Genomic DNA, 24,636 nt, shown 5'->3' with positions numbered 1-24,636 from the left:
CATAATTGTTCCCTGAGGGAAAGGCGAGAAAATAACTATATGTCAATTAGCACAGTTTAACAGAGAAAGCGCCAGTCAGTTTGAATGCGTGTGCTGTGATAACAGTAAATTGTTAATTTGAAGCCTAATGTGTCACTGCACGAACTGTTAAATTTGTTCATACCAAGGTTTTTCACAATATAATAAAACATCAAAGATAACACGAGTCAAATATGTTACAGTGGGGAATTAATGTTGTGAAATTGGTCTATTTGATGCCCGAAGATGATTTGAGTTTAACAGCACAGTTGTGACAATAAGTAAACCTCTCATTTCCAAGTCTATTGTGCATTCTGTCAATCACTTTTTTCCACTGACAATCGTAACTACAGAGGGTACAATCTCAGAGCTTCTCTGGTCTGTGCAATATTACTTTCATGCATGACTACTGTCCACACAGAGTGGAAATTAGATAGGAGGAAAATTAACTTGGACCTCAATCATTTCAAATAGTGAAAGGTAATGAAGTTAGAATGGTGAGTGTATGAATGGCCACTATGTTGTTCTTGCTACTATATATAATGCACATACTCAAAAGACATGTCACTTCCTTATTGATTAAAATGTGTTTTACTTTCAGACCTTTTGTATTTAAAAAAAATATTTTAGAATATTTTAGAATAATTATTCTAAGTAGTGGAGGGTGTCCTTCAGCTCTTGCCTCTGCATTTCATTCTGTCCAACAGAACAATATAAGTTAAAGCTATTGATTGGAGCCCATGTGACCGGCCAGTTGCTTGGTAAATCATAAAAAAGGAATCTAAAAATGTTGATAATATTGAGAACATTTTCTACGTTTCTCTCAGATATGCCTTTGAGCAAAAATAAAACAAACAAGCAGGTTCTTTTATTAATTTAATTGAAAAGGTTCCATAGCATTTCACATGTGCAATTATAATACTGGACTTGAAAATCCTTTATTTTAGATTTTAACTCAAATCACAATAAGTGTCCCCATAAGCACTCCTGCTATGGTCTGCTATAAAAAGTCATTGCAGGCGATTTAATTTTCAATTATCTCTTCAATGAAAACTAATTTCTTTCATGTCATATTATAGACTAGGTGCCCATTTTCCTAAGCCCATATCTCATACATGCAGTGGCACAATACAATTTACTTTTGCCTTCCTCTCAAGTACAGCAGAATATTGTGCAGCAGACCACCAATGAAATAAGAGACACAGACAATGAGGGGTGTGGGGGGTTAGAGTGGGGTATGCATGTGAATATTTAATTAGTTGTTAATGAAAAGAAGTCATTAGGATTAATTCCTCCTTATGGCTAATTTAAATGTTCTTCTGCACTTCTCATGAGAGTAGAAGTCTGTGTGCAAGGGACTGAGGTGGAGTTCCCATGCTGCCCCATAATGGGGCTTCAGCTGTGGACAATAGCCAATCACTCAAAACTGTAGCAGTAATGAGCTCACAAGTCAACACCAAATACGCAATTAGCAGCAATTCTGAGAAGCTTGTTTTGCTCATAAAAAACATAAAGAAGTATTGCGATCATTAGCTCACCTTCTTAAATATAAAACTGTAGCTGTGTTGTTCTAGAAGTCAGTGGTGAAAGAATCTGCCTGCAAGCCAAAATATTTGCAACAGCACATTAACTGAAACATTTCCCTAGTTTTGCCTGGTGCCTCGATTTGTTAAAATGTCAGTAAGTGTAAAATAAGTGTAAAGGTCTCGCATTACTAGCTCTCCAAATATATCATGACACTCATCTTGGATCAAGCCTGAGGCTGTGAGCGTACAAAGTTTGTGGATGATGATTCTAAAACTTTCTTCCAGGGGCAGAGAATCAATCTTGCAGTGGACAGACCTGATGCTGTATTGAACTGAAGACACAGATGAATAACCCATGTTCAGACACAATCAACCTCTCTAAGAGGAGAAGAAATAGCGGTGGTGAAGTGACACTACCTCCTCACCCTCAAATTGCATTCCATTACGTCCTTCATCTGCGCCAACCAGGCACAGAGATCAAAGTGGCTTGAGATATAATGGTTTCAATTGCCTACTATAGACGTAGTCAATGAACAGGCACACGTGAACTTGACAATCAAGTTAAGAATGGTTATTTTCTAGCTAAGTAACTATTGCTCTACCAGTTCATGAGCAAAGGAACTCTGTAGACAATTCCCTCAAGGGCCTGACCTGGCAATTGGCTACATGAAAAATAGATGCATGGAGAGTTGTACAGCATTAGCCTGGCACGATTTTCTCTTGAAACACCTAGTGAGAACATAATAACAGGTTACAGAGCCATGTAAGTAGAAGACCACTATAACCATACAAAGCTGCACATGTATTTCAAGTAAAACATCGCTTGAAAGAGATTTAGGCGGATAGCGTCACCAAGAACTCAATTGGCACAATTGGGGGGTATCTATGCTTCTGTTGATGGATTCCCCTACTGTTTATAAAGGCATCCTTGACTGATAGTGATCATTGCCCACTGGGTTGGTATGCATTTGTCTGGGCTGGAACCTGCACATACTCATTATTAGATCTAAAGACCATCTGTCTATGGTCACTTATGATGTCATCCTCTGGACCAGCACCTAGCCAAGAGTTGGTGGGAATTAGGGTCTAGGTGCGGGCTGGAAACAGACTCAAATCATCAGGGTCAAGAGACTCTTGCTCCCTCTGAGTCCTGCTTACCCAATGATAACTAAAGAGACTTGTCAATGGGACCCCAGAGCGTACTCATATTCCCTGCCAGATCCCACTGAGTTGGTTGGCACACCACATAGCCTTGGCCAAAGTAAAAGCCAGTCTGCATGGAGGGAGCTGAAAGGGAAGGAGGACACAAGAGAGAGAGAGGAGAGGAGAGGAGAGGCTGGACAATCTTCCCATGTGTGTAAACCTACGCTCACCACTAGTGTAATCCAAGTGAAATATTAAAGGAGACTCGACCTCACAAAGTGTTCTGGAGACAATCCTCTTGTTTCCCATGTGAGGACTTGAACTAGTTTTTCAAAAAAGTGTTCTACCATACTACTCTACTGTACAGTAGACTATGTAATAATAATACAAAAGAGTAATCAGTATTGAAACAGTTTGCATTAATTAACAGTTAGCTAATGATAAGAAAAGTAAAGATGTAAAATGTATTGTCATTATTGTTTTTGACACATGCCATTCATATTAGTAATTAACCCTTGCTTAGCCCAATCCCCCTTAGTTAATGTTGCTATAACTGTCAAGCTTGGCACTACAGGTATATTTACAGGGATAACAGTGGCAGATTTACAACTAAGCACTTGTAGTAACTAAAAATAATTGTCTTTAATTTTAGCAGGAAAAGCAAGCTTTTCATTTCTAACTGATGGCCAATGATTTTGTCAGCTGAAATGAAGATTTTTGCTGGCAGATTGTATCCGCTATAGCTTGCAAAATGTAATGCTATCGGTTAAAGAGGTGCTTAGCTTGTGTCTGATTTGATCAACAAAATACTCTGGCCATGTAGGCAAATCTCAGAGATCTAGTACATGTTGATCCCCGACTGTGGTAGCAGCTGCGCCAAGTATAAAAGCAGAACACTGACTGTTTGAACTCCAGATTGAGCTTCTCATACAGCACTGTTGGTAATGTTAGCATTAGCAAGCCGGAAAACAAGCCGGAAAAAAAGATTTATTTATCTATGTTGGTGGTACAACAACATATTTTGCTATAAGATTAATAAAATTTTTATCTATGTTGGTGGCTGGCTATGACTATATACTTACACTTTGCCACAGACACGCACTAAACCAACCACTAAACTCTATCATCTTGACTCCAAAACAGTATGTGTTCCAGTCTTCAATCATACAAAATAATGTATTAATTTTATGCTCTGTAAGCTTATTAACTTAGAGCAGATAAACACACTGATTTATCCATTCCTTACACTTTTACTTTTGTGGTTTTTGGTTTTGGGAATTTAAAACAAATGTGCAAATATGCACAGTTTTCCCATGTTCTGCCATTCACCAAACACTATTACAATTACAACATTATGTTTTCTGTGTGACTCTTGTCTTCCATACTTGATCCTTCATATTTTATCTGCAAACTCAAATTCAGCTCTCTTAAAGTAACATGCCATGTGCAACAGCTACAGACCGCCATATTTAATATGTCAATTTTTCATAGATGTGGAGGCACATTACCTGGTCTTGACTCTCTGCTATAACGTCTCTAGGCTAGCTCTCTCACCTAAATGAGGGAGTGGTGTAGCCTGTGTGCACCTGACATTAGCTAATGTTACGTGGCCTGTCTCGGCATTGTTTATCATAAGCAAAAATGTAACTTAGGAACAGGTTTTCACCACATGCCCTGAAACATACAGTATAGCCTACACAGGTAGCTAACTTAATAATAAAATTCTGAGTTCTTTATGTTTGAGAATTTGACAATACCAAGTAGAAATGTTGTAAAAATAGACCGATCTTGAGTACTACAACACTAGCGCTAACAGACAACCATGATAAAAGCTATATTTGGGTAAGTGAACATCCCATCACTTGCTATCTAAAATGTACCTCAGTAATTTACCTAATGTATTAATCTACTGTAATATTAAACCCACGTGTGTCACTGCTAAGCAATGGCTACCCAGAATTCACATCATAACTGAAACAGAGCATTGCTCATCTTTCCAGCACTGCTGATCGATATAAGATGCCACACTGTCACAGTCAATACTATGGCAAATGGCAATTATGGACACATTATGAACAATTTCATGGGTGAGCTCCCCTCGCCTCTTGGCAATACGGTTTCTATGACAGATTTGGCACTGGCAGTCTTGCGACACATCTGCCTTATTGCCTGTGTTTGGCTCACTCCCTCACTCTGACATATTTGGATGTTACATTCAGTCAACTATAGAGAATTAGTCAGGGGAGAAAATAGATTTGGTCCGGGATTTGTGTGTGTACAACTGTGTGCAAGCAAGCATGCATAAACATACTTGGACACAGATGTGTGGTATTTATATGTGTGTATAAACATGTGTGCCCGTACTATTGTATAGCCTATATGTGCAAATTTGTGTGTAAGTATGCTTATGAGAGTTTTGTATTTGTTTACAAATGACTGTTTTACAAAGAAATTGTTCACCTGGACCTACAAACATAGTGTGCTGAGTTTCTGCATACAGTATAGGTGCATTTGTGTACAAATCAGACAAATATGTATATGAATGTCTGTGTTTGTATACAGGTGTGTCAGTAGTATCCTTGAATGGTTAAGATGGGTAATAAGATAATTTGTTTGTGAACTTTCAAGTGTCTTTGTTTTATATTAAGCCACATAACATCATTTGTTTAAATGAATAACAAATATGGAATGTTTCTGTTATATATCTATCGCAAAGGTAATGCGTTACTTATCTGTTTCTTATGGGTTAATTTTGTTTTTTAGTTACACTTCCTGTAGGTTCCTGTAGTAGGTTCTTTATGTGGACCTAAATTTACACTGAGACAGTGCAGTATATTGATGAGCAACTAGTTGTAGCCTATAACACACTCAAAAGCCATGTTTCAGACCTTTTCACCACCTGTACTGACAGCTACGGTGGCTGACACAGCACAAAAGTTGTCACTTCTGAGACAGCAGAGAGTAGCCAGTCAAGAAATTAGGTTTCTTTAGGTAGATTTATTAAGAAAGTATATTCACTTAATTATTCAGTAAAACCATATGTTTTTGTGACTTGGCCACTAACAGATAACAGGGAAAATGTAAGCTAAGAGTTTGAAACACTGTCACTGTTCCTCCACCACAGTCCATTATAAACCACACATTAGATAAAGTTTATGCAAATATTGACAAGGGAAACACATTAATTCTCTCTGTGATTATGGACCCTCACCAAAACTTCTCGCCAACAATAATATCTGGCCCGCGGCCAGATTATGGTGCTTTGATAGCGGCAAAAAATATAAATATACAATACTTTGATAGCGGTGCTGAAATAGATCTCAGTCATGACAGCAACAGTTACTCACATAATCTCTTCCTCTTTAGTGGTTTTGCCTACAAAATAAAAGCGCGAGAAGCTTGTTTACTGTAATGCAGTATTTGGAGTTGAACTGAGCTTTTACTTTAAAAAATTCTGAATGACATTAAAAGAGTCTGTAGCCTGCTTGACACACCTCTGCAAGAGCAGTCAGAGAACGTGATTCCCCTAAATGTGCTCTGCCTGGAAATACTGGGGAATTGAAAAAGTGTCCGTAGGTTGATGGACGCGGATCAAACACCAAAATAAAAACAGTGCAGCACATGTCATGATCTAAGAAACATTCGCTGCAGAATCCATTTGTTGAAGAGAGAAAAAAAAAATGATCTCAAAGTGGGATTGAACCTCAACCCTTGGGTTGCAAGTCCTGCACCCTACCAGCTGAACTAACCAAATAACATGTAGCTGAAAGTCAATATTATGACTTATATTCTCATCCACCATCTAATGGTTGAAAATATTGCTCTGAAACTTATTTGCAGACCCCTGCAGTATATTATTACTACTACTTCTTCTTCTTCTAACGTACGTATTCAACATAGTGATGAGTGTCTGCACTGCCTGAATTCTACCAGAAGCAGAACAAGAAGAACATAGTGACAAAACGCGCTCTGTATTGCTGTTTGTCTGTTTTTCAGCTTCTACAGAAACATGACGATGCAAAGTGGGGACATACATGGTTACAGATATAATGGCTCATTCTAAGGTAATAAAAACATCATGGTTTATTATGTAAGGTCTTTACACACCACCACCACTGAAAACATAGTTATGGATCTTAAATTGCATATCTGTCAATAGACCCTCAGAAATATTACACACTGGACCTTTAAAAGTTGCACTTAAGGCCAGATTACTTTAGCATTTATCTTTTAATAACTGAGCTGTCTTACCCTCAAAACTCAGATAAACTAACTTACTTGGGTCTCCTGTAAATTATAAGATAGCGTCTTGTCACCATTTTGATTTATACAATAAAAATAGTAGTAAACTAGGACCACACAAGGAACAATGTTCCGTTGACAGTGATATATTTTTGAGTCAATATGGTCTAAAATAGTATGTTTAATAAAATACCTTGCATCTCGGTAAAGCTTAATTTAATACAAAACTACCAGATTTCCCGCAGTAAGTCTGCAGTACATAAGTGCAAAGTTGTTGTGTCTTCCGTATTGTTCATTTGTCTTTAAAAATGTTGCTTTGTTTTGCCATTCAGGGCCACCACGCATAGCTAACGCTACTTCTGATGTTAACTTTAGGTGGGCACCCAGGTGGGCATACTTGCTTGTAGCCCAGCTAGCTTAGCATTGCCTTTTAAAACCCAGGTAAATGAAGTCACTTCACATATCATATAGATGATAAGGTATTGTTTTGTCACAATGTTGCTAAAATGAAACAGATAACTTTCACCAGTAGAAAGTAAAACTTCATTCTAGCTTAGGAATGACAGTAAAGGGACAGCCTTTAAGAAAATGGCTTATTTTTGAGTCATACTGTAGCTTAGTATCATCATGTAGCTTGTAATCTCAGTGCACTAACGGTTGCACGCTTCTTGGTAAAACACAGGCATTGCTGAAGTGACACCAACGTTGGACTTCGTCACCCGGTGTAAAATACATGCCGTCCTATCCTATCCCCTGTTTGGAGCCAAAGTAATTGATCCTATTCCTGGCAAACAGCTACCGCCTCTGAGGTGGTTTCCCCTGAATTCATAACGCAGAGCATTTCAGGCGGGTAATTGCCATTTTCGCCCAGGTACACATTTTCCCCCACCAGAGCACTCTTATTCAAGGATAAACATATTGAAGGATAAACCAGCGCGAATCAAATAAAACCGGAGAAATTATCCCAGCATTGTTGTGGAGGCAGCTCGGAGGAGGGGATGGAGGCAAGCAAGCGAGCAGAGGCGCACCGACGCAGCTACCTGACAGACCCGGCTCCTCTGTGATGCAGCTGTTTATGCTGGCTGTGAAAAACCACCCCGACGACTGCTTTTAGAACGGTAACGAGCGAGAAATCAGTGGCTATTTGTTATCTTGCACGTGTTGGGATCGCGGAGGAAGAGCAGGGAAAGCCATGTCGCCAGTCTACTCTAGAGAGAGAGTATACGATCGCTTTGATTTTCTAATTCAGATTTCCCCGTTTTCCTCGCCGATGTAGTTTGTGCGTTTGTTTTCTCAACCGTGATCTGTTTTGTGTATATATTTTTTTATTTTTTTGCAATCCTGCCCAGTGTTTTTGTTGTTTTGTTGTGAGCGTGGAAGCACAATATCAACTCGGTAATAATACAGAAGTGTGCAAGGAGAGGACAGCGTTGGCATCTATCCATGCGCGCTCCACACCGGGCTTTTTGTTAACTGTGACCCCAGCCGAGGTACAACACATGCTTTCCCTTATCTATACTTTCTGTTCTGGTGTAAGTGTTTTCATGTAAGGGCGCGGTATTTTGAGGTTATCTTGGCTAAAATGCTCGGAATCTCGGTGTATTTTGCCGGTTGTCAGTGACGCAACATCTCACACAGACTGCATGAGAAATGCATGCGTAGAAGGGCGTGAACTTGCAGGCACTAAACCTCCTTCCCATTAAAAAAGCATCATCTTATCTATACAGCCAGTTTACTCCGCTTGCAACCCCCTGTCCTTCATTTATCTAAACTCATTCCGGGGACATAATGGATCTCAAAACGGACTCGGAGGACATGGACTACAAGCGACCGGCTCCCATTGAAGTTTTCGCCAGCAGGTCCACGCTGCATGGCATCTCGCACATGTTCACATATGAGCGGATGTGTATCAAGCGCAGCCTGTGGATTTTGTTCTTCCTGGGTTCCGTGGGTGTGCTGGTGATGGTGTGTGTGGACCGGGTGCAATTCTACTTCCAGTACCCCCATGTCACCAAGCTGGACGAGGTGGCCGCTCCGATGATGGTGTTCCCCTCAGTCACCTTCTGCAACCTCAACTCCTTCCGCTTCAGCCGGGTGACGCGCAACGACCTGTACCACGCTGGGGAGCTCCTTGCCTTGCTCAACGGCAGGTGTGTGTTTTTGTTTCCCATGTACTTTACCTATGCGTTAAGGGCTCCCTGGAGCCTACAGTAGGTCTACCTGTTGGTATGCATGTTGTCAGAGTCAAGCTTGTCAACCCTCAATTGCTTTTATAGCAGACACCTCCTGACCTTTGATTTCCCATACCTATAGCTGTCAGTTTCTTCTGTCATGTAGGTTAAAATAAACTAGTATTCAGCACACAAACTCCCAAACAACCACACTGGCTTCTTGGATGATATGGGTTTGCCTTAGGAAAACCTTTCTGAGAGGATTTAGTAGTTGTTGATTCAAGATTTGATTGTGTCCACTGCACAATATGAGAGAATAGTCACAAGTCTGAAACATTTGGCTGAAACAGTGAAATGTTTAATTTGGGTACATTCTACTGCAGTTATCATAAAACCAAACTATTCTTTAAGCCCATAAAATTAATTGAGAACCATAACATCACTAAAATACCTGAACCCACTGACTTCTGAAACTCCTTTAGATATTCTGTAAAGAGAAATGGTGCCGGACGCTTTACATGTTAGGACTAGCAGCTAAAAAATCCTAGCAGATTTTTTAACTTAGAGGAAACTTAATTTTGGTTTTCAGTAGCCTCGTGGAAATGCAACCCGCAAGTTTTGCTTCAGGGTCTAAATTGTCTCAGGTGAAATCTTATATGTCACACACAAGTGCAAAGCAGTGTTTTAACACCTGTCTCACTGGTTGTCGATGTTCGGCCACAGGGAGATGTGCAAGCAACATGGACAAAGCATGCAAAAGCTTTTAAGGCCCTTACTGAATATGAACTTGGACTGACCTTAGCCTGAGGTAACTGAGAGAGAGAAAAAAAGGCTACGGATGAAAGGTGGTGTGGAAAAGGTTCAGAATTGGAGTTGGTTATTTAAGAATGTAGTGACATTACAGATCATGTCAGCTAAAAGCCACACTTCACATAAGCTGCTGTATTTATGAAACCCTATGTGACAATATGAAATATACCCCAAACATCCATCTGTTTAAATATGATGATACGGTATTTGATAAAACAAAAATGAGAAAAGAACACACTTTATTATTTACAGATCATGTGAATCACCCAGGTAACAGATAATGCATGAGCTGTTTCTAAGTGGTTAATATAAAATGAAGAGGAAAGTGCCGCTGGTGTAATCCCTTGCGTCATCATTTTACAGCTGATGTGATACAAATATATCAACATTGGATAACTAGACAAGTAGATTTTTAAATCCTCTACTGAAAAAGTGTGGAGAGATGTGTGTGTATGATTCACAACTGCCGCTCCCTCCCTTTACACTTGTTGCTTTCTGCTGTGCTTTGATCATTTAGTCTTTCGGTAGCAATGACAAGCTCACCGTTGACTGTTGGCTGTTTCCTTTATTATGCCACCCTGCTTACTCTGATCACGGTAACCATTACAGTACAGATAATCGTTTTTGAGTCTGTATTCACACGAACTAACAAAGACACGGGTATACTGCAAAAATAACAGATCTGCAACATGCAAATACATCCAAATATACCATCTTGAACACATTAGTCAGTGTATCTTAAGCATGTTGATCCACACAGCTCTTCAGCCTAAGGTGCAGAATGACAGGATGAAATAAATCCTATTCCCTGTTTTGATACTGAATATTGTTGCTCTGTGACCTCTATATGCATCCATATTACATATGATAACCTTACATTGCTTGGGGCTGCAGTTCTAGTACTTTGTATGGTATGGATTTCAAGCAGCATGTCTACATCCTACATGGATTAGTTTCTCTGTGTTTGTACCGTCAGTTGTCGTGGCAAACAACTAAAATAATCAACGTATGCTTCCACCTATTTGATTTATTAATTCAGGTTCAGGAAGATTTCCTATAAGAAGTGAGATGCACCTGAAAAAATAATAAGGGCTCTGACTGAACAAGAGAGAGGAAAACAGAAAAATTAAAAGCAGTGGCACTTGCTCCCAGTGACTTTGGAACAAGCTGACTTTAGATGGAGGGAGGGGAACTGCAAGCAGAGGCAATTAACTTGTGTCTCGTAAGCCGTGTGATGAACAAGTCTTTATCCCTGTGTAATTAGGGCTGTTTGTTAAGCTACAGAGTTGTCCCGCTGATTAACACTCTCTCATCTCGCGCTGTTTCTTGCCCTCTCTGTTCCGTTTGGCCTTGGGGGAGATGCCCCCTTACTTTTTGCCCACTCAGAGATGAGAGAAAGTACGTGAAGTTTTCTTAAAAGATGACAATGCAAGTCTTGGTCTTACTCTCTTGACAGTCTCAGTTAAAAAAAGTACTGTGTGATGAGGACTAATGGGGAAAGGAAGGGAATTGGAAACAGCTTGAATCTAATGTGTAGGTAATAGAAGTTCTTAGGGTTTCCTGAAGATTCTGCTTTTAACTTAAACATCGATTGGGTAGAAAACATTTCACTGGGGAGCTTGTTGATATCAGGCGGCTGTGGGTTTTGTTAGATAATGGCAGAAGAAAAACACAGTGTCATGTGGCTGTGAGTCTGTGTCCATCACTGTCTCAGGAGGAAGCAGCAGGCAGTGATGCCAGACTGTCTGAGATGCTATGACGTTTATAGCCGAGCTACAAGTAACTTCATCTTAACTTACTCCACTCCAGCAGTTTCTATACCCAAAAAAAAAAAAAAAAAATCAATCACATACTCATTGTGCTTTTTGCAGGTTGAAGTCACACTTGGCAGTGCAGAACATCGCAAGTAAATTGCTCAATTTGATTTTTATTATGTCGCAAAGGCAATTATATGATAATTAACAAAAGAAAGGTCATTATGGAAGAGGTGTTGGTTACGTGGCGTTTGCTGCCAGAAAGTGTCAGATCAGCTCAGGAAGGTCAGAGAAGCAAGTCTTCTGCTTACACAGTTCTCGAGCTTTAACATGTTTCCTGAGCTTGCAAACATGCTCCAAATTCACATGAGCGCTGTATAAATGGCCATGAAAATCTAACGGTCAATGTCTTTGACTGCATTATTGGCCTCAGCAAAGAACACTGGCCCCAATCAGGATTTGACTGGTGAGAAATGTGCTTGGGAGATGACACGGGGAGGCCGCATCATCATACAGAAAATACAAAACTACAAAGCGGATTTTTTTCAAATGTGGGTTCATTTACATTTATATTATGATTGTTCACCAGAGAGAAGATTATCATTGGGGAGGCGTAAGTAGGCAATTTAGTATTAGGACAAGGTTTTTAAAAGATCAAATGTGATCCATCATGGCAAGGTGTTGCATGCTATTACTTTTCTATGATGTGTTATTTGTGATGTTTTTCAGTGAAATAGAGATTTATTTGGGTTCACTTCACCTCTCGGTGGCCCTTGTTTGCATTTCTATGATCTTGTCCAGAGTTGCATAATAACTGTGTCACAGGTGCACCATCATTAAGATGTGATTATCAAAACTCCAGGCATCACTGAAGTAATTCATTTTCAAGGACACTGCACAAACAATCCGATCCTCGTTAGTATATGAGTTTAATTAGCGGTAATTGGATAATTACCTGAGATTATATCAAGATGCGTGCATTGTTGTGTCACATAGCCTGTGGTATTAACACCAAATTAATACAATGGGAGTACGAGCTGCCATAAAAGAAGATCTGTTGTTAGGTTTTTGTTTTTTTACGGAGGGTGTCAAGTCCTGAGTGACCACAGTCTCACTGTCATAGTTCACTCAGAATCAGTGGTTGCTAGTATTTATTCACTCTTCTCATGGGGTGGCAAAGTGATGCAGATGCTCCTTCATTCGTTTTAGTCCTGGCAAGAAAATTAAAGTGCTTGTGGCCCATAATCCAATTTAGTCTCCCCCACCCCTACGTACTGTAGTGAGTTTACTGTGATTGCTTTAGGGAGCAGTGGCAGGGCAATATTAAAAATCTACCCATATTATTGTGATTGTATGCGCTTCAACTAAAGCCTCCTGACTTGAGGATCTGAGCACTGCGCCTTAAGTGCTCTCCTGGCAGCTTTGTGTTGCTTATAAGACAGAGGCTCAGGATACAATTCAATTAAGTTCAGAATATACCACAACAGTCTGTATCTTATTATTACAATAAAGCATGTCAATGTAGTGATGTTGTTCCAGTGTGGGCCAGAGCACCGCACTAGTTTTGAGCTGATCTTTTTTGTTTTAAAGACACAACCTGTTCTGTCAGTCACTGGCCTGTGAGATTTCACCTGCCATTTCCAGGCCCCCATGAATTTTTCCCAAACATTACCTTAATCTGCTCACACATTCACATTCATCACAGCTGGTGCTGAGCAATAACACTACATATTTTTAATTTGGCTTGATATAGTTTCAACAACACCCAGAAGTACTGAAGACAAAGTAGCAATTAATGAAAAACCTTTCTTGTGTTTGTCATTTATTTAATCTATGAGTAACTTGGTACTCTGCACTTGTCTGGTACTGGTGCTTATGCAAATTCTTCTTACATCCTTTTTATTAAAAAGATAAATAAAAAGAAGAAAGATGTAACTCCTAATTAAGGTGGAAAATACAAAACATTATAGGCCCCCTTTACACCTGGCATTAAACTATTGGGTGATTGGATTGCAATCATATAGTGCTTGACAGCATGGAAGTACAGGTGTAAATGCACCCAGGACGGATTGTGAACCGATCGGCCAAACCACCTCCAGTGGTGGTCAGGGACTTTATGGTCTCAATCGTTAGTTTTAACTATTCTTTGATACAGCATGATATTCATTTAGTAAATTATGGTCCCATTTAAAGTAGACGATAAAGCAGAGTATGCTTTGGTGAGTGGTAGCTGTCACTCTTTTCCTTTAAAAAGTTGCATTTTCCGTTCATAAAAGTTTGTAACATTTTGGTTGCAAGGAAACGATGTCAGGCAGAACTTCATTTTTACTCTTCTGGCTGAGCTATTACATCAGCACACTGCTGAAGAGAGCGGAAAACCAATCACGATGGAAAGCCGGCTCATTCAGAATGTTATTATACCAGAGGAGGATGTGACGTTCAGTTGTCTGGACAGAGCTATCGTATCTCGATCGTATCTCAATGTAGACACTGAAGATTTTAAATGTAGTAAATGTTTAAGTTTAAATGTAATCAGGTTAAAATTATATCTAGATACAATCTGGATACAAGATGCATTTTAATACAAGGTGTAAAGGGGGCCATAATCAGCCAGAGTTGATTTGAAGAGTTTTCTTTGAATTGTGGAGGAAGCTTGAGGGAGACATGTACTGCGTGGAAATACTGTTATTTTACTCAGGGATTGTGACTGTTCAATCTTTGTATTGGAGGTTATTGCATAAGTTGTAATCGTATTTAACTTGTGCAATATCTGTCATATTCTGCAAGCATTTAAATGGTCTTGGGTGCCGTATTACACCTGATATTTGATGTTTCAATGTTGAATTTAACGACAGTATTGCGTAGCACTCAATTCAACTTTTTGTCAGAACAGTAATACCAAATAGCAATACCAAAATTCTCTGTCACAGAGCTGTTAACTCTACTTCCAACATGAAGCATGAAGGATTCCCATCTGTCTTCAGTGTGATGAGCACAGTAGAGCGAAACAGTCCTCATTTCAAATTATAGCACATGCTGTCTCACATGGTGAATATTTTATTTCATTCTGTTTGTAACAGGTAAACAACACTGTAGCTGTGGTGGAACATATTACATTTTCTTGTAATTTGGTTGCGACCCAAGTTGAAAATACATCGCCAGTTGAATATTAAGGCAGTGCTCACAAAAAAAATAATGTAATATTTCATTTTTTATTCATGGATCAACTTACATTATTCCCATCATCAAGGGACAAAATCTTGTTCATGAGCACCGACAAAGCTTGACCTTGTGGAATTAAAAAAAAATCCATTAAGATTTACCACCAATTATGGCTTGAAATAGTGCCCATATCCATGAGAAATAACTTTCCTGTCAGCGTCCACAAAGTCCTTCACAGATTTATTGTCAGAGGAGAAGGGTACGCCTTTGTCTCTCTCAGTCTCTTATGGTTTTCAATTCTAATTTTGGTTTCCCCAGCTTTAGGAAACACACAATTATTATAATAACACAATACATGAAGCCCATTATGAGAACCCCTTATCTTACTACTTTGCAGTACTCTTATTTGGTAGAAGTAGAAGGAATGACTACCTTGTTGCTCAGTTAATTCAGTGCTATTCAAGCTGATAGACTCTGTATGTCCAAACAAATTATTCTCATACGTGTCTGTCAGTAGTGCTTAGTGTTAGCACTCCATAATTTGGATGCTTGTACCACCGATGGCCCATTGCTCAGCAGGGGTCATCAATGGGCCGTCTTTTCTCTGAGCAGGGCCACACTAGTTAATTGAGGTTAATTTGTATCTGTGAATGACTGTGAGCAGGTGCTGGAGGTTGGTGGTGGTTGTCAAGCAGAGCTATGTCATAAATGACTTCATCAGTGTTTTCTTTAAATGTCAAATAATTCACATACTCAGTTCTCAGTATACATAGTTCTCAGGATCCTCACTCAGCCTGAATTGCAGCATTATGAACATTGTTATGCTTACTATTTGAAATCGCTCTGCCACCACAGTTGATCCTAATTATTTGGCGGAATAATTAACATGCTTGTGTGAAAAGAAATAACTCCATCTTTTAAATGAGCCATTTTCTCCCACTCAGCACCACCCATGGTGACTGGCATGCTACAGCTAGGCTACCAGTTTCAGACAACATGTGGCTTATGCTGTGAGGTCTGGGAGAGCTGGCATGCGCGTACTGTATGTAACTTTCATTCAGTTAAAGGGTGAAAATGCTCTTTTTGCTGAATCTCTATTAATTCTTTACACATTAATCCCTATTGTACTGCCAAAAATGCTTGTCTGCCTGTCAAACTCTTTAAACGCACAGCTAAAAGTACAGCTCAAGTTGTGTCTTCCTCTACTGTGAATGGGAATTCCTCATGTCATGTCTTTTTACTCCTTTAGGGTTTTGTGTTGAAATTTTTTATTGTTGAAATGCGTTCTGTGAAAACTCAATAACTGTTTTGATGTCTGCTCTGTTGTTTGCTATTCATTTTTAAAGTAAGCCATTTTATGTTTGTTTTATACCAAAATTAAGAGATTAGACAATGGTGTATATATTGCCTTCCTCTTGCCTTACTGAGTCCAGAACCTTCTCGTCCAGGTATGAAATCCGGGACCCACATCTTGTGGAGGAAAATGTCTTGCAGATCCTGAAAGAGAGGGCCGACTTTGACAACTATAAGCCCCGCCCCTTCAACATGCGTGAATTCTACGACCGAACCGGCCACGACATCAAGGACATGCTGCTCTCCTGCTTCTACCGAGGCATGGATTGCAGTGCTGAAGACTTCAAAGTGGTAAGTCAGGCGTGTCAATTGTTAAATGTCCTCTGCAGGGCAGCTGAGGCCTGCCAAGACGAGGGTCAGTTGAGCATGTTTGCATTACAAGGTCAGCGTTGATATAGTTTATTATATCATAACATCTATATAATATGACCTCTGTTGAGTAGTCATCGCCGAAGCTTGCTTTTGGGAAATGACATGGTGGGTTATATAAGGTAGTGAATTGTATAGGCTGATTTTTATGCTCAGTTCAATCTGTGGGGCTCCATCAGTCCAGATCCCCTTGTTCCCCCTCAGGATGGGACTGAGAACCATAATGTGCAGTGTAACAGACTTACAGGCCAAGAGCCATCTTATTATGGTGATACACACCATCTACAAGGCTGCTATGAGGGCCTGCACGCTGGCGTTAGTACAGTCTCTGAAAGGTTGAGCAATGCTCTCATAAAAGGCTGAAACTTGGTGTTCTGCTGTACCCTGGGTCAGTGCTTTAACACTTGCTTTATGACTAAGAAGTTAAAAAATCTATTTCCGTTGGAGATCAGATACAGCAGCAGTTAAGAAAACTAAGCTGTCTGAAGCACATTGGTTTTACGTTGTCATCAGTTACTGTAATTCTTAATACAGCCACAATATCTGTTACTATTGACCTTCTTTTTAGTTAACACACTTACAGAAGAACAATATGCTGGTCATTTAATGTGTATTTCATTGTGTGTTTGTCACCATGACCCTTTTCAGTTCACTGTTACAGTTACTTTTGATTCAGATGAATAATCTTTAGGTTATCATTCTCATTTTCCTAATGTTTCTTGCTATTTTATTGTCTGAATAAGTAAGGCAGGTTCTGTACTGTACATTACAACATTAGCGAGGGGGGCCACCTTGTTGCACCATTTTTGTCTGTTAAATTATGCTGTGAAATTTCTGCAGTGTAAAGCCTTTAACCAGTTTAATAATTAAAATACTAAAGTAATTGATGCTGAAATGGAATTGCTAATAGATACAGAAGAAGAACACCAAAACATTTAGATGGACACAAGGCTACTCCAACCATAACTGAATTTAAGGGGACAAACTTAACCGTAACCTTAAAATAAAAAAAATGTCAAGGCAATGACTTACCTAATGACCGTAATCTATGCATTTTCTTGTTATTTCTGACCATTTGATAAACAAAAAATATATAACATATATAACATTAAATAGAAAGAATAATGTTATTATAATAATATATTTACATGTTACATTTATTTGGATAATCTGCCTACAGATAGTTTATTAGTAGAGATTTAGCTGTGTCACAAATAAAACCATTTTCTGATATTAGCCTACACCACTGTGGTTAAGGTTTGATTAGTGCTAATGTTTGTGTATTCATTATAATTTCAGATAATAGTACAGGCTACAATATCTTACCATTAGTAGCCTAATATTAATTCCAGTTGGACAAAACAGTAGCTTCTGTGGGTTGTTTTCAGTCACTAAATTATATATTGTGCAAGAAAAACGTTGGTTATGTATTGTAACCCTTGATTCTATGAGTATAGGCGTAGCCCGCTAAGAGCAGTCGCTATTGGGTTCATCCCCGCACGCATGCGCAGTCGTGAAGATTTCTTTCGTGCCCATGTGCCGTCCACGGGCCTCTCTCAGGTCCGCAAATCAGGTATGTAATACTGGCGAGACCAGAGATCTGCTCCCAAAATGTCAGCTTTTTGTTCTTCAGCTGACGCTGGTGGGACCAATTGGGCCCGCAGCTTAGAGGGCTACGCCTATACTCATAGAATCTGGGGTTACAATACGATACCAACTTTTTCTATTTCGTATAAGGGCGAAGCCAGATGTAGTCAGTGCCCACTGGACCACCAGCGGTCATAAGCAATAACACACCAGCGTACAGCAGCCTAATCACATAATGCATGATAAGAGACCAAAATATAGTTCATTGTTTTCATCTGGTCTCAAACCAGGGACCTTCAATACAGAAGGCGAGAGTCTAATCCATTACACTGCGGAAACTGCAATACATGGCGGTTGCCATCCCCGTTTAAAACAGATAACAGGATGGCTGAACCCATCACTCACATTCCTTACACCTGCTGCTGTGAGGGAATTGGAACGAGAGTTACGCATTGTAACCAGTCCCAAAAACGAGCAGAGCAGGCGTGAGAGTGGAACAACACACACACACACACACACACACACTCACACACACATCACGGCAACGGGGTGTGTGTGTGTGGAAAAACTTCAAGCACACACGTATGTTGTGGGAACAGTAAGGACGGTTGTTACGCATCCTGGCAGTCCAACTGGAGCGCAACTAAGACCGAGGAGAACCCCAGAAGCCCATGGCAAAAGGAGCCTTTACCGGCTCCTTTACAGGGAAGGCTACGTGTGCGTAATGTGCCCCGAGCCAGAAGGTGGGGAATCAGCCTGGTCTCCAGAACATTCAGTGCTGAGTGCGTTAAGGAAAACCCAGATGCATCGCGTAGATAGAAATGGATAAAAGGACAGGGTGAAGCCCATGATGCCGCAGTGCAAATATCTTCCACAGCCATCCCACTGAACAGCGCTGTGGAGGATGACACGGCTCTTGTTGAGTGCCTATGGATGCCGGGTCCTCCCCAGCCACAACGTACACCTGTGTGATAGCCTCACACAGCCATTGTGCCGACAGTTGTTTTGACAGAGGCTTGCCTTGTGAATGCTCTCTGTAATGAACAAACAGCTGTTGAGTTTTCCCGAGGGTAGCCGTGCTCTCTACGCAATGCAACAACGGGCGCATCGGACAGAGACGATGAGATGCTTCCTCCACCTCGTTTCGATGAGGGGGAGGGAAAAAAACATTCCAGGGAAATAATCCATGATCTGAAGGTGCTAGTTATAACCTTGGCCGTGAACGCGGGTTCGGCCTCCAGGTGGCTGAGCTCCCGTCAGCTCTGATAGCGAGGGAAGATGGAGTGACTGAGAGAGCGCACAGATCACTCACCCTCTTAGCAGAGGTCAGTGCAAAAGGAGTGCTGTCTTCAAAGACAGCAGTCTGAGAGAGGTTTGCGGAACTGGCTCAAAGGGGGGATTGCCCAGAGCGCGCAGCTCAAGCGGTAAATCCCACTGTGGCGCCAAGTAGTGCGTGACAGGCCGCTGTCTTCTCACTCCTCTTAAAAAATGCATAACCAGCGGATGCGCAAAAACAATCTCTCTCCAAAGCCCTTGTGGCAGGATGAGATGGCCGCCACGTATGATTTGACCGTGGATAAAGCCAGATTTCTGTCCACCAGCAGCTGGAGGAAAGACAGAACATGAGATAAGGGACACGAGACGGGATCCGTGTCTCTTTCCATGCACCAGTGCTGAAAAGCGGACCACTTTGCTCTATAAGAAGCAGTATTGGAGGGAGCTCTAGCGCCTTGGATGGTGCGCACTACATTAGGGGACAATGTTAGTCTTTCAAGGCGCTCCCGTTCAGGGGCCAAGCCCACAAACGCTGACCTATCACTGGGAAGTGAAGGATGGTGCTGTCCAGCTGTGAGAGCGCGTCTTTGCGCCACGGCAGCTGCCACGGTTTCCCTGACAGCAGCTGAATCATCACTGGAAACCATGAAGCGCTTGTGTGTTCTGGTGCCACCAGAATCACTGTTAGGAGCCCCTCCTGAATGCGCGCCAGAAGGCGGGGAATCAGAGGAACCGGGGGGAAAGCATAAAGGAGCGTTCTGGGCCACGGGCTGTGTGAGAAGGAGTCCACGCTCGTCCCGTGTGTTCAGTGAGAACCACAGTGCGCACTGTGCATTTTCTTGTGAGGCGAACAGATCTATCTTCGACTCCCCGAATTTGTCCCACAGTTCCCGAGTAAGAGTGGAATTCAGTCTCCACTCGTTCTGAGAGGGACCGCCGCGTGACATGAGGTCCGTGGCTCGGTTCTGAACACCGGGAATGTAGAGCGCTCTGATAGAGCGCAGGTTCGCATGAGCACAGAGCAGCAAGCTCCTGGCTATCTGTAGTAGCCGAGCTGAGTGGATGCCGCCCTGACGGTTTATGTAAGCAGCGGCTGTCTAGTTGTCTGTTCTCACCAGCACATGTTTGTCTCTCAGCAGTGGAGCAAAGTGTTTCTGCACTTTCAGCACTGTTGACAGCTCCAGGCAGTTTATGTGGAGAGATGGAGGCTGTGGCCATTTCCCTCCCACCACGTGAGAATGGCACTTCCCGCCCCAACCAATGAGTGACGCGTCTGTGTAAACTGTGACATGTGAAGACATTTTCCCGAGGGGGGCCCCTGCTGAAAGCACGTGAGGGGATTTCTAGTACGTCAGGTCTGACTGTACTGAGGGGGGACGGACAGCAGGTATCTTTTGTGCTTTACGGGATCGTATTTTTATCATGTGGAGGAGACCCAGAGGGACCACCACGTGACTGGCAGACATCATGCCCAGTAGACGCATCACAGACAAAGCCGTTACCACTTTGTGAGGAGCGATGCGTGAAAGTAGAGAGCTGAGAGTTTCCAGCCTGGCTGGAGATAACTTGGCTCTCGTGGGCTGAGTCCAGATGCACTCCCAGATAGATTATTGACTGGGAGGGGAGAGGAGAGCTCTTCTGCCAGTTTATGGCAAAACCCAGGCAGGACAGATGTTTCACGAGCTTCATTGTGTGTAGCGCAGAGCTCTCCCTGGACGATGCCATGACAATCAGGTCGTCCAGGTAAAACAACAATCTGACGCCCGACCTGTGCAGTGACTCGAGCGCTCCACACATTTGGAGAACGTGCGCCGGGCCAGAGAATAGCGCAGCTTGCTTGTGCGTGGGAGACGTGTGTGTTATCCACTGCAGAAAGCTCAGGGGAAAGAGCGGCTGTGTCCGGCTGTTCCGGAAAGAAAACCCACGTCCCCCACATCCCGTCAATACCTCAGCTGGGGGGGGGTTGGACCAGGAGCAAGCCACTTGGCTGTTCTTGACGGCGGGATGGCGCTGTGCAGAGGGAGCGGCAGCCACCGGTGGGTCCCGGGGGGCTTGGGCTGGAGGGCGACCACTTGCCAGGGCGTCCACTGCCGCTGTGGAGAGCGACAAAATGTCTTTTCCAAACTCGCTGGCAAGCTCGGTGGAAAAGGCGTTGGTCTGGGCAGCGACAGACGACATCGACGAGGCCAGCAGCGATATGTTGTTGATGGCAGCTGCTGCCTGGGCGGCACACTGGTGGGTGCGGTCAGTGACTCGAGCCGTCTCCTCGAGCCGTCTCCTCCTGCCGAAGAAAGTGGCTTTAGGCAGCAGGATGGCTGCCAGGCTGTGCTCCAGAGGTGGGACAGAGGGAAAACCATGGTCAGTGAGTGTTTGCTCTACATGGTGGTCAGTCTCATTTGTTTATGCAAATTAACTTAAATAAAAACTGTGCATACAGAACAACGAGTTAAACATTTCTAAAGTTTGCCTTAACCTTTTTTTAATGTCAGGCTGTGATTGTTTGGTTAACGAAAAGCGACTTTGACGAGCCACTATACACACGGCTGCACGAAAGGCTACGATCACCCTGCGGAGATTAGTAGGCAGGCGGGAACGGGAACAGGTGAGCGTCACGTATTGCCCAGAGAACCTGATCTGGAGAGGGCAGAGGAGAGAACCGGTGCCGGACTAAAATGTAAAAGTGACAGTACTAGTGAATACCAGCACATTCAAACATAAACGGCTTTAATATTGTGAGAAATAACAGGAAGTCATTAGCGCGAGTTTAGTAACGGAGCGTTCAGGCGCAGTTAAACCATACAGTCTATGAGTTAAACCAACGCAGCAGCTGTGACCCGGGGCGCTGTGAGATCCCTTCTTCTATCTGTTCCTAGAGATCTGAGGAGCCCCTCCTAGCGGTCCACTAATATAGATCTAATGAAATTTGAGAGACTACATACGTACTCATTAACTTAACAGTAACTATGCCATAGTTTTGGCTACCAGCTTACTATTTCCTTTTTCCCTGGTATTCCCTTATAAAGGCATGAAAACATCTGTAATCTTAGTCTTTTCCTTCCGGTATTAGCATAAATGTTTTTAGGACTGGTTACAACATTCCTATTTTTTTTCCCTGGCAAACTGCAACATCTGTCCTTACTATCAAGGTTCACTTTAGGCCAGAACTTTGTCACACTATTATCTTGCTGATTGTTTTCCCTGGTCCTAAACAATGGAGACATACACAGATTTTTGTCTGTCCAAATATGGAGTGTTACAGAAATCATACACTAATGTTTTGCTGGCTTAATTCCAACAACGCTGCCTCTAAGCTGCTTAGATTGTTCATACAAATATTAATGTTAAAACGTATGGTCAATATGTCCGTATGAACATGCTACACATCGTTAGATTGGTTAGATTCTCCACAATTCAATAGTTCAGTTCATTTAAGGGAAACAACAAGCCCCAAAGTCTAATTCTTATAGATTTACCGGTGTAACCTGCCTGGTACAAGAGAGGAGTCCGCTCGTTAAGCCCGAATGTGTCCTTCCTTGATTATTTATATTCCTTTAGTCTGTAAGGGTCCAGCCATCAAAAGAATCAAAACAGCTTTTCATAAAAATTAATCCAAGTTGTGAATCCTGTCATGTGAAGTCCATCGCTCTCTGTTTGCTAACTTCTCTCTTCCTGCACTGTGTTGTTGTTGTGATGTTACTTCAAAATAAAAGCCCATAAGCTGTCTGTCGGAGCTAGATCAAATGAATGATGTGTATTTTATATTATTTGATCATTTTTATAAAAGTATTGTTCTGTTTGAAATAAATTGACTGTTTCATACTAGTTTCAGCTTTGTGCAAAAGGAATTAAAGGCCTGTCCCATATGGACACCTGTCCAAAAATATAGGCAGGGTCAATTCAGTGATTTTAGCAAATAAAAGCCTGGGCTATTATTCAAAGTTTTATGTTAGATACTGCACCCTTGTTTCTGAGAAAATACTACTTTTTGTTTCAGTGCTGCACACCATTTGGTGATGTGCTCACCCTGTATTTATTGTCACTTGTAAAGGAAGTTGTCCCTGTTACAGCCTTCTATGACATAAACTGGAACAGCTCTTTAGTGACTGAGACCTTGACACACACACACACACCCTCACAAATTGCATGAACCTCCAACACAGTGCATAAATCAAAAATCATAACCCCCCTTTATTTTGCCCAATCCTCCAATGAATACACATGAATGTAGAAAGAGAGTCACGTTACTGATTTTACAGGTGCGCTTCAGATGACAAGCAAAAAACTCTTCCAGAGCAGTGCACCAGTTTGATAAAAAAAAAGATGCATGTCTATATATAGAGAATGTAGACACATTCTCTATCTAAGAAGGTAAGAAATGGCTTATTAATCTGGCCCTCTGTGTCACTCTTACACCATGTCCTTCAGTAGTCCTTTGAGGTAGAATATCTCATGCTCTGAGCGACCTGCCTCCCCCTATCCTGTAAAACCATGTAGTACAGCAGTGCAGTGACACGGCCCACATGGTGCAGCTCCTCTAATGTGCTGATGTGTCCACATTTACTGTAGTTAGTTGTGCTTATGGCAGATGGTGCCTTGCAGGGCTTTACTGTATTAGTACAGTAGTGGACCTGGATGGAACAGCTCAGCAGAGAGCACTAATGGTGTGGAAAGAATCTTCAGTGCTATAGAAAAAGAAAAAAAAGTGCGAACACCAGCCTCAGCCTCCAAACCCCAGAGCATGGATGCAGCAAGTGTGACTAACACTGTCGGCAGCTTCTGCTTGTTTACCCCCAGCATCAGCAGCGTGCCTCGCTTGCTGCTCCCTGGCAGTGGAGGCTAGCCAGAAAAAAATGGTCTCCACTACATATGTCTATCAGGGAGTCCGGTTGCATCGCAACATTTTATCAGTATTCTGGTAAAGATGGAAAATTAAACAGCCAGACCACAGCAAGGGTGACACCTAAGGCTGGTTGTCTCAAATGGGATGGTGAGAATGTTCTCATGTTCTGACGGATGAATGGACTTGGATACTTCTTCTAGGTCAGAATTTATTTCACAGTGTTTTCAGGTTCATGTTCAAGTGTCGAGTCCACCGTTACCCAATCAGAATTACAGTGTGTCCTTGTAGGAGATCAATGTTGTCATTAATTAATGGTCACTGCTCCCAATACCCAGTGGGTGCAATAAAACCAGATTTCTGTCATTACAGCTGGAAGATTGGTAACT

At 41.8% G+C, this 24,636-nt stretch overlaps 1 protein-coding gene across 1 annotated transcript; it reads left to right on the top strand.

Moving 5' to 3' along the window:
- Positions 1-7,884: 7,884 nt before the first annotated feature.
- Positions 7,885-16,888, top strand: LOC123986758 (acid-sensing ion channel 1-like). Its single transcript, XM_046075106.1, has 3 exons — positions 7,885-9,079; positions 16,275-16,534; positions 16,728-16,888. The coding sequence occupies exons 1-3, from the start codon at positions 8,718-8,720 to the stop codon at positions 16,886-16,888; spliced, it is 783 nt and encodes a 260-aa protein (XP_045931062.1). The 5' UTR covers positions 7,885-8,717.
- Positions 16,889-24,636: the final 7,748 nt, after the last annotated feature.

Source organism: Micropterus dolomieu, linkage group LG18, assembly GCF_021292245.1.
Source record: "Micropterus dolomieu isolate WLL.071019.BEF.003 ecotype Adirondacks linkage group LG18, ASM2129224v1, whole genome shotgun sequence".
NCBI classification, from domain to species: Eukaryota; Metazoa; Chordata; class Actinopteri; order Centrarchiformes; family Centrarchidae; genus Micropterus; species Micropterus dolomieu.
The sequence above is the reverse complement of the archived record's forward strand: the minus strand, read 5'-3'. Positions and strand labels throughout refer to the sequence as shown.

Bases quoted from the DNA above. Each gene is read 5' to 3' on its own strand.
- LOC123986758 (XM_046075106.1), top strand. From the start codon at position 8,718: ATGGATCTCAAAACGGACTCGGAGGACATGGACTACAAGCGACCGGCT. The intron at 9,080-16,274 runs GTGTGTGTTTTT...CTTCTCGTCCAG, and splicing joins CTTGCCTTGCTCAACGGCAG to GTATGAAATCCGGGACCCAC. The intron at 16,535-16,727 runs GTCAGTTGAGCA...GGGCTCCATCAG, and splicing joins TGAGGCCTGCCAAGACGAGG to TCCAGATCCCCTTGTTCCCC.